The 14141-nt window shown below is 45.5% G+C and overlaps 1 protein-coding gene across 3 annotated transcripts in view; it reads right to left on the bottom strand.

Moving 5' to 3' along the window:
* The window catches only part of Ift140 (intraflagellar transport 140), a 90476-nt gene that overhangs the window by 72781 nt on the left and 3554 nt on the right, over positions 1–14141 (bottom strand). For all 3 annotated transcript variants that reach the window (XM_057776806.1, XM_057776808.1, XM_057776807.1), the window contains 5 exons: positions 13307–13528; positions 5561–5682; positions 5297–5439; positions 3144–3319; positions 542–633 (listed from right to left, as the gene is read on the bottom strand). In XM_057776806.1, the coding sequence (XP_057632789.1) occupies positions 542–633; positions 3144–3319; positions 5297–5439; positions 5561–5682; positions 13307–13528 (755 nt within the window). The remainder of the gene's footprint in view (positions 1–541; positions 634–3143; positions 3320–5296; positions 5440–5560; positions 5683–13306; positions 13529–14141) is intronic.

Below are 14141 nucleotides of genomic sequence, written 5' to 3'. Positions count from 1 at the left end.
ACAGACTCCCAACACGAAACAGAAACGTGATGCGATGTTTACAACTGGAAGGGTGGCTACTAACGGGCAGTTCATATGTGGCGCCACAGGAAGACGAGAACATGGGAGTTCCAGCTACACACAGTAACTGTGAACATTATGCTGAACTGAGTGGCCAAAAAGATACCAAAATGCCTATTTCTATTTATGCCAGTTTAATAAACTATGCAGAACTAGGCTTGGCAGGGTACTCCTGCAGTCCTTGTTACTTGAGAGGCCAAGGCAGGAGCACTGTTTGAGTCCAAGAGCTGGATACTGGCATAAAACAATAGCTGCACAAGACCCTATATCAAAAACAAATTTCTCCCAAACCAGGCAAAGTGATTCCAAGACAGATGTGACATGGCCGTGCTTCCTGAAGGCATGGGGGAAAGCAGGGAGGACGGCTAGGGTGGGTGCAGACTCCTGGGGCTGCCACTGTTTAGTGTCGTAGACCTGTGTCGTATGTGAAAATCCACCCCGCTGTGCGTCATCCAGGGACTGGCATGGGTCCGGCTCTCACCTGAGCACTGGTTCTCCGACGGCTCTGACAAGAAGGCTGCCCTCTATCAAAGTGATGTCTGCCCGGTGGCCTGTTTTCCCACTCAGCTTTACCTGCATGCACAAAAGAAGCACAAGACTCTTGCTGAAATGCCTGGTCAAACTGTGTTAGCCTGGCATCTGGTCTTCAGTGACATCACTGAGATCCACCAAGGGGTCACAACACAGGGCGAACAGTGGGAACGGAGAGTGGCCCTTATTTTTAAGGAGTTGGGCTGGAGAGATGACTCAGTTTAAGAGCACTGACTGCTCTTCCAGAGGACCAGGGTTTGATTCCCAGCACCCACATGGCAGTTCACAACCTTTTGTAACTCTAGTCCCAAGGGATCCAATAACCTCTTCTAGCCTTGGGGGGCACTGGGCACACTCATACTACACAGACATGTGTACAAGCAAGACACCACAAGATTTAAAAAAGGGTGTATGGGCTGAAGCAAGCAGCAACTTACGCGTGAGAGATGTCTCACCTAGCGTGTGGTGGGCATTTCCAGAGTGATTACTAAACACTCTTGCTCTGTCGTGACTACAGTGTAGCAAGGCCTCCTATTCACATTTTGTGCAGAAAACAAACTTTCCAGAGTCCAGCAACCAGTATGGAGCTAGACAGGCACTTGAAGCGAGATGCTATGAGCTATGGTATCTCCTCCCTGACCCATTCATAGGCTGAAACACCAACTACCTCTGTGAGCACACGTGTAGACAGGGCCTTCGGAAGGCAATTAAGGGAGGATGGTGGCGTCTGAGAACAGACACAGCAGAGAGAGCTTCCTCTCACTTTGCCTCAAGCTCGTGTGCTCTTTCTCCTCCTCTCCAGACTCCATGTAAGGACACAGGCAGGCCACTCTAAGTAATCCAGAAATCAATTCCCCAGCAAGAACTAAACTGGCCTATTGGAACTTTCTGCTTCCAGAACTGTGAGTGAAATGTCTGTTGTTAAACTATACAGTAAGTGGTTATTTGTCAAGTTGACTCAAGCTAAGACACTTAGTTCATGCAATTCAAGGACCATTCACAGCTGTGTTACAGGATACAATAAACTCTCCAACCTAGAAGAGTATCCCTAGGGAAAGTTTGGCATTCTCTATGGTTCATGGATTCTCATAATCGATACCAGCTGGGCATTCTATAATCCCAGAATAGCATAAGGCAAGAGCATCAGGAGTTCAAGGTCGGTTTTGACTATTTAGCAAGTTCCAGGCCACGGCAGAAACCTGAAACCTTATCTCAAAAAAAAAAAAAAAAAGAAAAGAAAAGAAAAGGAAAACGTGCTGAGAGTGGTGGTGCACGCCCTTAATCCCAGCTCTCTTTGTGAGTTTGAGGCCAGCCTGCTCTACAAAGTGAGTTCTAGGACAGCCAGGGCTACACAGAGAAACCCTATCTTGAAAAAACCAAAAAACAAACAAATAAGCAACCCCCCAAAACAAAACAAAACTGATAAAAGAAACAAAAGAGGGCTGGAGAGATGGAGAGATAGCCCAACATTTAAGGGCACTGGCTGCTCCAGAGGACTTGGTTTCAACTCCCAGGACCTACATGGTGGCTCACAACTCCAGTTTCATGGGATCCAAATCCCTCTTCTGGCCTCCGTGGACACCAAGCATGTATGTGGTATAGAGACATACAAGCAGGCAAAAACACCTACACATACTTAAAAAAAAAAAAAAGAAAGAAAGAAAGAAAGAAAGAAAGAAAGAAAGAAAGAAAAGGGGAGCAAAAGATTAAGAGGCCTTTAATCCCAGCACTCGGGAGGCAGAGGCAGGCGGATCTCTGTGAGTTCGAGACCAGCCTGGTCTACAGAGCTAGTTCCAGGACAGGCTCCAAAGCCACAGAGAAACCCTGTCTCGAAAAACAAAAAAAAAAAACAAAAAAACAAAAAAAAAAAAAAAAAAGATTAAGAGGGGCAGCAAGCAGCAGTGCTCTTCAATGAACTGTACAGGGTATACAAGTGACCTTTACCTAGGAACATGTAGTACCGGATGCTTTTCTAGAGGACAAACATGAAGAGGGTCTCAGGGCTAATAGGACAGCTGTCTTTGATGGACATCCTGGTATCTTAAAAGCATTACAGTTCAGCCAAGGTAACTAACATTTGCTCACTGCATAAAACAAAGTAAACACCTATGGTGGTGAACAATAGATGTGAAAGAATATGGACCAGAACTGACACTGTAACAGACACCTGGCAGTGTCACCCCCAGCTCTGGGACAAAAGTAAACCCCCTTAGAACATTCATACAGCTGGAAAGTGGGGATGATATCTCCTGTTCCACCCAACTCTGTGTGGAAGTCCAGTGAGTACACGGACTGGGAGCAAGCCTAGGTAGCCCTGATCTTACCCACGCCTGTTCAGAGATACTGGGAAATCTTCCATTTTCCTCACTTACCCTGAATAGCCTAGAGTAAGAAGTGACACTCAACAGCTAGGCTAGCTGCTCCTTCAAGCAAGTGACAGCTCTTCAGCCTTGCTAACCAAGGCAGAAAAGACAATCCAAACAGGCAAGAATCCCAGGTCTTTAGCACAATGCAGGAGCCCAGCTGGCCCAGCACCTTGGTCCTTTACCTACCTTCATCACTTCTTCTGCCTCCCCATCAGGAGTCACCACATACAGAGACAGGAGGAGGTTCTGTGTCACCACCACCAGAGATTCTCTCTTCTCAATGTAGAATAGCATCTGGATGGCGCTATCTGTGGATGCCACCTGGGCAGTCTTGCCTTTTTCATCCACATAGTGCACTGTCCCTGGGGAAAGAAGTGGCTCCTGGCTCATCTGTCTTTTCAATGGTACCCATGAGCAATAGTCTCTATTACTTAAGAAACCCTGACAATGGGCCCATCATCTTTATAAGAATGTAAGACATCTGCCACCATGTTTCTCAGGACACCGTCCCTGATATGACCCCTGCGTTACTGACCAGGGTAGCTGTCTCTGGATTCTCCACTACTCTCCTGGATGATACTGACTAGCATCCAGCCCATCTGATTCTGTAGTCTCGCACTGCTCCACCATCCATGTTCACAATCTTCAGGTCTATTTTCTGTTTTTATTTGTTAACTTTTATTTTGTGTGTAAGGCTGTTTTGCCTGCATATATGTATGTGTGCCACATGCATGCAGTGTTCACGGATGCTGTCAGATTCTCTGAGACTGGAGTTATAGATGGTTGTGAGCCACCATGTGGGTTCTGGGAGTCGAACCTGGGTCCTCTGGAAGAGCAGCCAGGGTTCTTAACCACTGAGCCATCTCTCTAGCCGTAAAGATTTGTTTATGTAATATATATATTACATGTATGTCTGTACAGAAGAAGAGGGCACTGGATCTCACCTATTAGAAAAGGTTGTAAGCTGCCATGTGCTTTCTAGGAATTGAACTCAGAACCTCTGGAAGAGCAGTCAGTGCTCTTAACCACTGAGCCATCTCTCCAGCCTTCTCTAGGGGTATTTTTGCCTTCCCTATATTGAGAGCCTACATGATGACTCCTCTCTCTGCCCCCAGGACTCATGTCATTTGGTGTATCATTTGCCATCCTGCCTGGCTCTCTCTCACCTTCCCTCTTCTGTCTTCCCCAGCTCCTTAACATCTAAACTTCACAAGTCAGTGCCATAGTGGTCCCATCTCCCCACCTAGACTCCTCCTCTTCCTGCCCTGCCCTCAACAACCACTTCAACACTGGCCAGCACCATCTGGTCTGCCTCCTTTGTTCTTAGGTATCTGAGTGATGGGTGAGTTCCCGAGAGTCTCTGCCTCATTTCTGAGGTTCTTCAGGAGTCTCCACTGAGGACCTTCTTGTCCTCAGTCTCATCTTATTCTCCATGGATAACTTGAGTTCTCATTAAATGGAAGTTCAAAGTCATCTAAGTTAATTTTAACAATAGAGGTTATGGAGCAGGGCCATTAGACAATAAGACAGTAGACACTAATATATTCCCCATCTTCCACAGAGGGAAATTAAAGCACATAGACAATCTTGTAACCTAACACAATATACACATCTTGGGGGATAGGCAGAGATCTAGATCTGCATCCTCCATCCTCTTCCAGGCTACTAGCATTCCTTCCGCCTCAGCTCTCTCTCCTATACCCTTCGCCCTGCCCCATGGTGATGCACCCACTTGGATATTCCCTCTGGGACTTCCTTATGTCCCTCCACACTGGCTCTATCTCTTTATCTTCTAAAATGAAAGGCTCTCCTATTCAGAAATGATAAACCCCATGACCTCTTCCAACATCTGCAGCCTCGCTTCTCAACCCCAGGCACCCCCTGTGGCTCTCCTTTCCTGGGCCTCTGCCAGGTACCAACCTCACTGTCACTTTTTCTCATTTGCTTCAGGATGCATTTGTTTCAGCACTGGTAGGGAAGTGTCTACTGTTTATACCAAGAACAAGTGATATTAAAATCAACAGATAGTCAGCATGGTGGTATAGCTATAATCTCAGTACTCAGGAAGAGGAGGCAGAAGGGTTCCAAGAGATCAGGCTAGGCAAAAATAAAACCAAACAATACTACAAAATAGGTAAAAATATAATCAACAAATGGTTCTTAATAGTAGTCTCTGTGAGGGCTAGCTGCAGGCCTCAAGGGCAGACTCTCACTCTCCTGATTATGCTTCATTCTCAAGAACCTGAAACACATCTGGTACACAGCAAATATTTGATGATTATGCAGACTGACAACCTAAAATCTCTTTGGTTCCCACAATTACATCCCAGGTTGCTTACCATCCATCAGACTGACAAAAAAAGACAGCCCCTCTTGAGACCCCGTCTTCAGGAAACTTCCAAAGCTGCTTTTTCTCCAGTTAAACATGTCCAGGGCTTTCTCATCACCACTTACTGCTGCCTTTGCCAACTGAACCAGATCCCTGGGAGTAAAGGATACAGCAGTCAAGATTTCTAGAATCCCTTGGGGCTGGGTCAGGAGCTATGTACCCCACACCCAGGATGAGGGGAGAGAGAAGCAGACAGTATGGGCTTTATACTTACTCTCCTGGAGGGGGCTGCCGGAAGATGCAATGGGTGAGTGGTTTCCCGTATTCATGTTTCAGGAGTGGTGTCCCTTGTACTCGGCCCCGCTGGTCCAGTCTCCACAAGAGCAGGATTCCAAGCTGCAAGAGGCCAACAACATGTGTAAGGAGCACATCCTCACGGAACAACATGTGTAAGGAGCGCATCCTCACGGAACAACATGTGTAAGGAGCGCATCCTCACGGAACAACATGTGTAAGGAGCGCATCCTCACGGAACAACATGTGTAAGGAGCGCATCCTCACGGAATCAATGGGTGGAGGCGAACACTAAATGGAGTAGCACAACACAGCAATTCCTTGTTTAACATTGCTGCACTCTAGGTGCACCATGGAACAAATCCTCTCTGTGCCCCCTCCTCTTCCTCACTCCTAGAGATGAGCTTAGAACACACTGCTAATTTAGAATGAATTTTGATTTACAGGAAGATTACAAAGACAGTGCAGAGTTCCTAGACCTGACTCCAGTTTCCCCTACTCTATACTAAAAGGTACATTTCTTAGAGTTAATGAGCTAAGGTTGGGATACAGCTCGGCAGTAGAGTGCTTCCTTAGTACACACAAGCCTCAAATTCACTCTTTAGCACTCCCAGGGGGAAAAACACTTGTTTGGAATTAATGAGCTAATATTTATATTACCACCAACTAAGTAAGTCCACACTACTTTCTTCACAATTCTTTAGTTTCCCTTACTATCCATTTCCTGTCCCAGGAGCCTGCCTAGGATTCCACATGACATGAGCAGTCACACCTTCTTAAGCTCCTGTGAGCCATGATTTCCCCCATACTGCTCAGGTACAGGGCAGGGCACTGCTCTCCTGGGATTGACCTGACGTCTTCCTCATAGCTGGATGGGGGGGTTACAGGTTTGTTGGGGGAGGACCAGAGAAGCTGTTCCCTACTAGAAGGTCCCTACTGTGAACACAACTGATCACTGTTATGTTGACCATGACACCTTGTAGAGGTCGCTCTTGCCCATTGTAAAGCAACTCTTTCCCCTCCCTTTCTATGCTATATTCCCGAGAAAGAAGGAGGAGTATCCATTTCTGGTTTAAGGGGTGGGAGTCAAGGATGAAGTACCTATATAAATTATTTGGTATTCTACAACATAAAAGATTTGTCTTTTTCCTATTATTTGTTTAGCAATAAGCAGATATATTATCAGTATGGACTCTTACGTACTTATTTCCTGCTTCGGTTATAATCTAAATGCTGTTTATACTGCTAAATGCTGTTTATACTGTTCTAGCTCTGGCCCCAGATTGGTGTGTGTGTGTGTGTGTGTGTGCGCGTGTGCTCTGGGGAACCAGTGTGTTCAATCTGGAAGTCATCAAAGGCTCAGATCAATTACACAAGGCCTATGTAGGTAAATTACATAGGGCCTAGGGGCCTACGTCACTCCCATGCAGTCTCATTGGTTGTTGGCTCAGTCTCTGTGAGCCCCTACGAGGCAGGTTAGTTGGTTCCGTGGGTTTTCTTGTGCTGTCCTTGACTCCACTGTCTCCCACAATCCTTCCTCCCCTCTTTTGCAGGATTCCCCAAGGTCTGCCTAATGTTTGGCTGTGAGTCTCTGCATCTGTTTCCATCAGTTGTTGGGTGAAGCTTCCCTGATGACAGTTGGGCTAGGCATCAATCTATGCGTATAACAGAATATCATTAATGAGCCTTCCACCTTTGTGTTATGAAGTAGTTTGACAATGTCCTGTGAAGTTGAATAATTCAGGATCCTTACACTTCACCATTCTCATCTTGACAAAATGAAGAAACAGCTAACCACACGGATTACTCAGGCATATGAAACTCAGCTGTGAGCTGACTAAGTCCCTTGAGTCAGAATATTCAAGAAAAGAAATGTTTAATCCTTCTCAGGAAACCTAACATTGTGCTGGAACTAATTTAATTATGAACTAAAAGGGGAAGATAAGGTATAAAGAATGAGTGAACATCCCTCACTAGGCTTGATCCCGGCAACTTCTCCACTCTTCCACAGTACTGTTTTTGCTCACCAAGGGAAGCAACAGAGAACAGCTGAAACCAGAAAAATATACTTAATCTGGGGCCAGCAGGCTGTCCCATTCATTTGGCAGGAGCCCAGCATTTCAAGAAGTCAGACCTTTGATTCCTTCTCCAAGTCCAGACTTTGGGAAGGACACCGAGGCCACTTCACCCCGGCACCATTATGTGTACCAGCCGCTAGCATCTGAGGAGCAGGCTGTCTCTAGAAAGAAATACCTCCAGGGATCTCACTAAATGTCCATGAGAAATCCTGTTGCTCTAGGAGAGCCTAGAACGCCACCATACAGCCCAGTTGCAGAGGTCAGTATGAGGTTGACATGTTTAACTTGAAAGTAATCATGAGGTTATGGTTAAACATGTAAAATGAGGAACATTTTGGAAAGCAACTAGTCTGGACTCAAAATGTGAATATTATGAAAGACAAAAGGCAGAGACAGAGACCTACATCGGAGCAACAGACTGAAATCCCAAGGTCCAAATCAGGAGCAGAAGGAGAAAGAGCACGAGCAAGGAACTCAGGACCGCGAGGGGTGCACCCACACACTGAGACAATGGGGATGTTCTATCGGGAACTCAACAAGGCCAGCTGGACTGGGTCTGAAAAAGCATGGGATAAAACTGGACTTGCTGAACATAGCGGACAATGAGGACTGCTGAGAAGTCAAGAACAATGGCACTGGGTTTTGATCCTACTGCACATACTGGCTTTGTGGGAGTCTAGGCAGTTTGGATGCTCACCTTACTAGACCTGGAAGGAGGTGGGAGGTCCTTGGACTTCCCACAGGGCAGGGAATCCTGACTGCTCTTCGGGCTGATGAGGGAGGGGGACTGGATTGGGGGAGGGGGAGGGAAATGGGAGGCGGTGGCAGGGAGGAAGCAGAAATCTTTAATAAATAAATAAATAAATAAATAAATAAATAAATAAATAAATAAATAAATAGAAAGACAAAAGGGTGAGGGAGGATTGGAGAACATAAGATCAGGGAATTGGTCTTAGCTAAAATACCAATGAGAATGACAACTAAATGTAATGGATGATCCTTGGCTAAACCCTGGATTAGGAAAAGACAGCTATAAAGGAAGCTACTGCAACAAGTGGCAAAATTTTAGGGGCGGGTGTATGTGTGTATTATGTGTATGTGCATGTTCACATGTATGTGGGCATGTGTTACTTAAGTGTAGAGGCCTGAAGTTGATGTTGGATGTCTTCCTCAGTTGTCTTTCAATTTATTTAATGAGGTAGAGTCTCTCACTGAACCCAAAGCTTGCTGATTCCAGCTAACCTAGCTAATACTTGTTCTGCAACCTGAGTGCTGGGATTATAGCAGATTATACACCTGCCTGGCTTTTACATGGGTTCTAATGATCCAAATTCTTCTTTTTTTATTCCCTGAGACAGGCTCTCTCTGTCTAGCTCTGGCTGTCCTGGAACTCACTCTGTAGACCAGGCTGACCCTAAACTCAGAGGTCTGCCTAACTCCGCCTCCCAAATGCTGGGATTAAAGGTGAGCACAACTGCCAGGCAACTGATGATCCACATTCTGATTCTTATGTTTACATGGCAAGAACCTTTATTTTCCCAGTCCAGAGAAGAGAGATTTTAATATGCACTGCATATGGGGGAACAGTACTGTATCAGTGTTTGCTGCTGAATGTGACAGATGTTTAGCAGTGATGTAGGAGAGGTCTGAGAGTTTAGGTTCTAGATGCTTATGTATTTATTCATGAGGAATTTGCAAGTATGCTTGAAAAAGTGCACACAGGAAGAAAAAAGGTAGACACGTGTCAACAACTGGTAACATCTATGCGAAGCGTAGACCCTAAGGCTCCTCTGGCGTCATGTGGACATTGGCCTTGGTATTCACAGAGTCCTTAGTAAGGGTGTTGCTAAGCTCTATGTGCGGAGAAGTCTTACAATCAATGAATTTACGAATTATTTCTAGTGTCAAGTCCAGGAAAAAAATACCTAAGGGCCATATAAATATGTGAAATATTTAAAACTATTGTATTAACAAAGAAGTCACACATGTAGTAGCGCTCGTATACCTTGTCTTGATGCCCAGTACCTCTCACAAGTCTTGCTGTAGTGTATCACTGACAAAGGCCAGTCAAAGAAACCTACCCTGACCCTGAAACCAGAGCCACCAAAAGAAACATTGTGGCCCTGAATCCAGAGTCAGTGAAAGAAACACACCCTGACCCTGAAGCCTGAGCCAGTGAAAGAAAACTTTAGGCCTGAACCCAGAACCAAAGAGACACACCCTGACTCTGAAACCAGAGCCGAAGAAACACACTTAGGCCCTGGAACCAGAACCAGTGAAAGAAATACACTCTGGCCCTGAAAATAGAGCCAAAAGGCTAAAAAGGGACGTAAGACAGACAGAGTTTGGCTCCAGAGTCAAATCTTCCCCTGACCAACTGAACACGAAGCCAACCAATCACTGAGCAGGAAGCCAACCAAACCCTGAGCATGAAATCTAGCACCCTGACCCTAAACCCAGAGTCAGTTAAAGAAACACTTTAGTCCTGAACCTAGAACCTAAGAAATACATCCTGACCCTGAAATCAGAGCCAAAGAAACATACTTTGGCCCTAGAACCGGTGAAAGAAATAGAGCCAAAAGGGTATAAAAGGCCAGTGAAAGAAACACAGTTTGTCCTCGACACCAGAGCCAAATCTGCCCCGACCAACTGAACACAAAAACAACCAATCCCTGAGCAGAAAATCTTTTCCCTAGAGAAACTCTGCTCCTAAGAAACCCCATATAAGCCCCTCTGCCTGTTCAGTTGCTGGCTGTCCTTTCTCACTTTGGCAGAAGCAGTCACTCTTTTGGACTCCTCCTTCCTAAATAAATCTCTTTTTTAAAAAAGAGTTTTGGTTAGCCGGGCAGTGGTGGCACACACTTTTAATCCCAGCACTGGGGAGGCAGAGGCAGGCAGATCTCTGTGAATTCGAGGCCAGCCTGGTCTACAAGAGCTAGTTCCAGGACAGGCTCCAAAACTACAGAGAAACCCTATCTTGAAAAACCAAAAAAAAAAAAAAAAAAAAAAAAAAAGAGTTTTGGTTGAAGATCTGTTTTGCACATGGAGCAGAAACTTTGCTGGGAAATTCTCTTAGGAAGGCTAAACAGAAAAAGTATTAACTTGTTACTGGAGCCAAAGGAGATCGCTACATTTCCGTAGGGGTTTCCCCTTTAGCAGAGTGAGGCAGAAGTAGTAACATCTTGAGCCAGAGCTCAGAATAAATGGATACCTCTGCTGGGATACCCCCCTTAAAGAGGGGAGAGGAGAGAGCAGAGATCAACTGTACCAGCTGCCGGAGAGGAGTAGGATTGCTACACCCTGCAAGAAGACCATCCCCCACCACACCCCAGTTTCAGGGATAGCCTGACTTCCCCCCAAGTCAGGGTACCTTTCCTTCCACAGCTTCAGGTATAGCCTGACTTCTCAACAAGTCAGGATACCTGTTGTATGATATTTTGTTTGGGTTCTGACAAATAAAGTTTGCCTGGAGATCAGAGGGCAGAGCTAGCCACTATTTAACCATAGAGGCCAGGAGTGGTGGTGGCACACACCTTTAATCCCAGCACTTGGGAGGAGTTTAAGGCCACTTAGGGCTACTTGAGACTGAAGCAGTCTAAAAGAGAAACAGAACAAGGCAGTGGAGGCTCTGTTAATGCCAGCATTTGGGAGGATCATGCCTTTGATCCCAGCACATGGGACGGTCATGCCTTTAATCCCAGCACTACAAAGATGGAGATAGGAATACAAGGTGGTCAATGAGGACAACATCTCGGCTCCCTATTCAGTCTGAGAATTTGTAGACAGGATCCTCCACTCAGTCTGAAGATTCATAGAGAAAGTATCTCCTGAACTCTGTGTGAGGATTTGTAAGAGAAAGCATCTCCCCCCATTCAGTCTAAGGATTTGTAGAGACAGGATGTCACCTGTTTGGTCTAAGATTTCATAGAGGGAAGAAGTCTCATGGTTAGCTGTTCTGCTTCTCTGATATTTCAGCTTTTACCCCAATCCCAATATCTGACTCCTGGTTTTATTTGATAAGACTAATTAGGTACCTTTCCCTCCATAGCTGTCCCTTTACAGCCTCAGGTGTAGCCTGATTTCCCAGCAAGTCAGGATATCTTTCCCTCCCGTGCTGAAATACTTGCACTGTATTCTTTCTCTCTTATGCACCCAAGACTTGAAGTTTAGGGGTGTGTGATGGTTTGAATAAGAATGGCCCCCATAAGCTAATATATTTGAATGCTTAGTCATCAGGGAATGGAACTGTATGAAGAGTATTAGAAGGATTTAGAGGTGTGGCCTTGTTGAAGGAAGTGGGTTGATGGGGGTGAGGATTGAGGTTTCAGAAGTCCATGCTAGGCCCTGCAGATCAGGATGTAAAGCTCTCAGCTACTGTTCAACACCATACTTGTCTGCTCCCCACCATGGTGATCATGGACTCTCTCTGAAACTATAAGCGAGCCCAGTTAATGTAATGTAATGTAACAGTTAATGTTTTATTTAATAAGAGTTGGCTCGCTCATGGTGTCTCTTCACAATAGGATACTGACTAAGGTGGGGCATCACCATGATGGGATCCCTAGGGCTACTAGTAATGAGAACCTGAACTATTCTTTTAACTTCTCTAGAGGTCTGAGAAGCGTGTGGCTGAAGAAAGTGGAGAGACTATAAGCAGCCATGTGTGCTGGAGGGTGGGCTGTGGGGAACCAAGTGATGAATTATAGAATCTTTTCACTCTATATGGCTTTTCTAAGCTTTGAAACATGCCAATACATTACCTTTAATTAAATATGTACATTGTAAGGTATCTGCTGTACAACTGTGAATCAAATCAGGGTGTCTCAGCCTTGGCAGATCATTGTTGTCACAGAGAATATCCTGTGCACTGTAGAGCATTGGGCAGCAGCATTAGCTTCTACCATAGGGCACACGAGAAGCCAGTGGAATCTTCTTCCTAAGTCTCCTGACACTGCAAAATGTTCCCTAGGTAAGGAGCCCTGATCTAGACAAATTAGACCACTGACTCTGGGTAGCTACCAATGTGTTCATCGAAGATTTTGGAGTGCCACAAATGTGCTGGTATCTGGGGTATTTGCTCCATCACCACAAATGCAATTTCCTAACAAGTTCATTAGAGAGTTATAGACATATCTTTGGCACATGATGGGATTTTATAATGAATAGTTGAATTCATGCTTCAAATACATATTTTTATAAAAAGAAAAAGAAAAGAACACATAAAATTGGGAGGAACTAGGGTACTGGGGATAGGGACAGAAACGCAGGGGGAGAAATGTAGGGTAGACTTGATCAAAACACATTATATGTATGTATGACATTCTCTCCTCCCACCCCCTTCCGGAGACAGAGTTTTTCTGTGTAACAGTCCTGGCTGTCCTGGAACTCGATTTGTAGATCAGGCTGGCCTCAAATTCAGAGAGATTCACCTGCCTTTGCCTCCCGCATGCTGGGATAAAAGGCATGTGTCACCACTGCCTGGCTAACATTCTCAACCAGTAAAAAATGAGAAGAAAAAAAAAAATCTGTAATCATGCCTGAAGAGACCAGGTGACTCTAGAAACCAAACATTTAAATAATTTGGTCTTTTGCATGTTTCGGGTGCACCCCGATATGCACGGTGGGGATGGAGACTGGACACTTCTCACCTTATCTCCAGATACCAGGCAGCTCCCGCTGGTACTCCAACTGAGGATGGCAATGTCAGTAGTATGTGGCAGGGGCACTGTGTGCTGCTCCTTGTCTTGCTTATTAAACATTATCACTTCTCCAGTCTCCCAGCCAATAGCCAGGATAAGCCTTGTTGGGTGCCAGCACAGTGAAGTGACCCGGAAGGACTTCTCAATGTGGGTGTCAGGCACAGGCTCGCCCTATGTGAAACAAGAAGTAAAGTCTCACATTGTAGATAGTGGCAGGGATATCAGGAACTGCCTAATCCACACAGTTCACATCAGCTCCTTTAAGATCTGAAGAGCTATTTAATAAGGAGATACGGCAGATGGTCTCTTCCATGTGTGTTTGGGTGCACATGTGCACGTACACAAGCATGACGTGTGAAGACTAGAGGCTGTTGGGGACTGAAGAGACGGATCAGCAGGTAAGAGTTCATGCTGCTCTTCCAGAGGACCTGATCAGCTCCCAGCACCCAAGTCAGATGGCTCCCAATCACCTCTAACTCCAGCTCCAGTAATCTGATGTCTTCTAGCATCCAAGGGCACTGACACACATTTGCGCTCACAAAATCTTTTTAAACAATCACTTAGCAGCCGAGTAGTGGTAGCACATGTCTTTAATCCCAGCACTCAGGAGGCAGAGGCAGGTTGGTCTATAAGTTCAAGGCCAGCCTGGTCTACAGGGAGAGTTCCAAAATAGCCAGGGATACACAGAGAAACCTTGTCTCAAAAACAAGAACAAAAAAATGACTTATTTTGTGTGTATCTGGGTATACACACGTGTGTGTCACCATGTGTGTTGAGGTAAGAG

The sequence above is a fragment of the Chionomys nivalis genome, chromosome 7 (genome assembly GCF_950005125.1).
Source record: "Chionomys nivalis chromosome 7, mChiNiv1.1, whole genome shotgun sequence".
Lineage (NCBI taxonomy): Eukaryota > Metazoa > Chordata > Mammalia > Rodentia > Cricetidae > Chionomys > Chionomys nivalis.
Note: the sequence above shows the minus strand (reverse complement) of the source record. Positions and strands in the feature narration are given on the sequence as shown.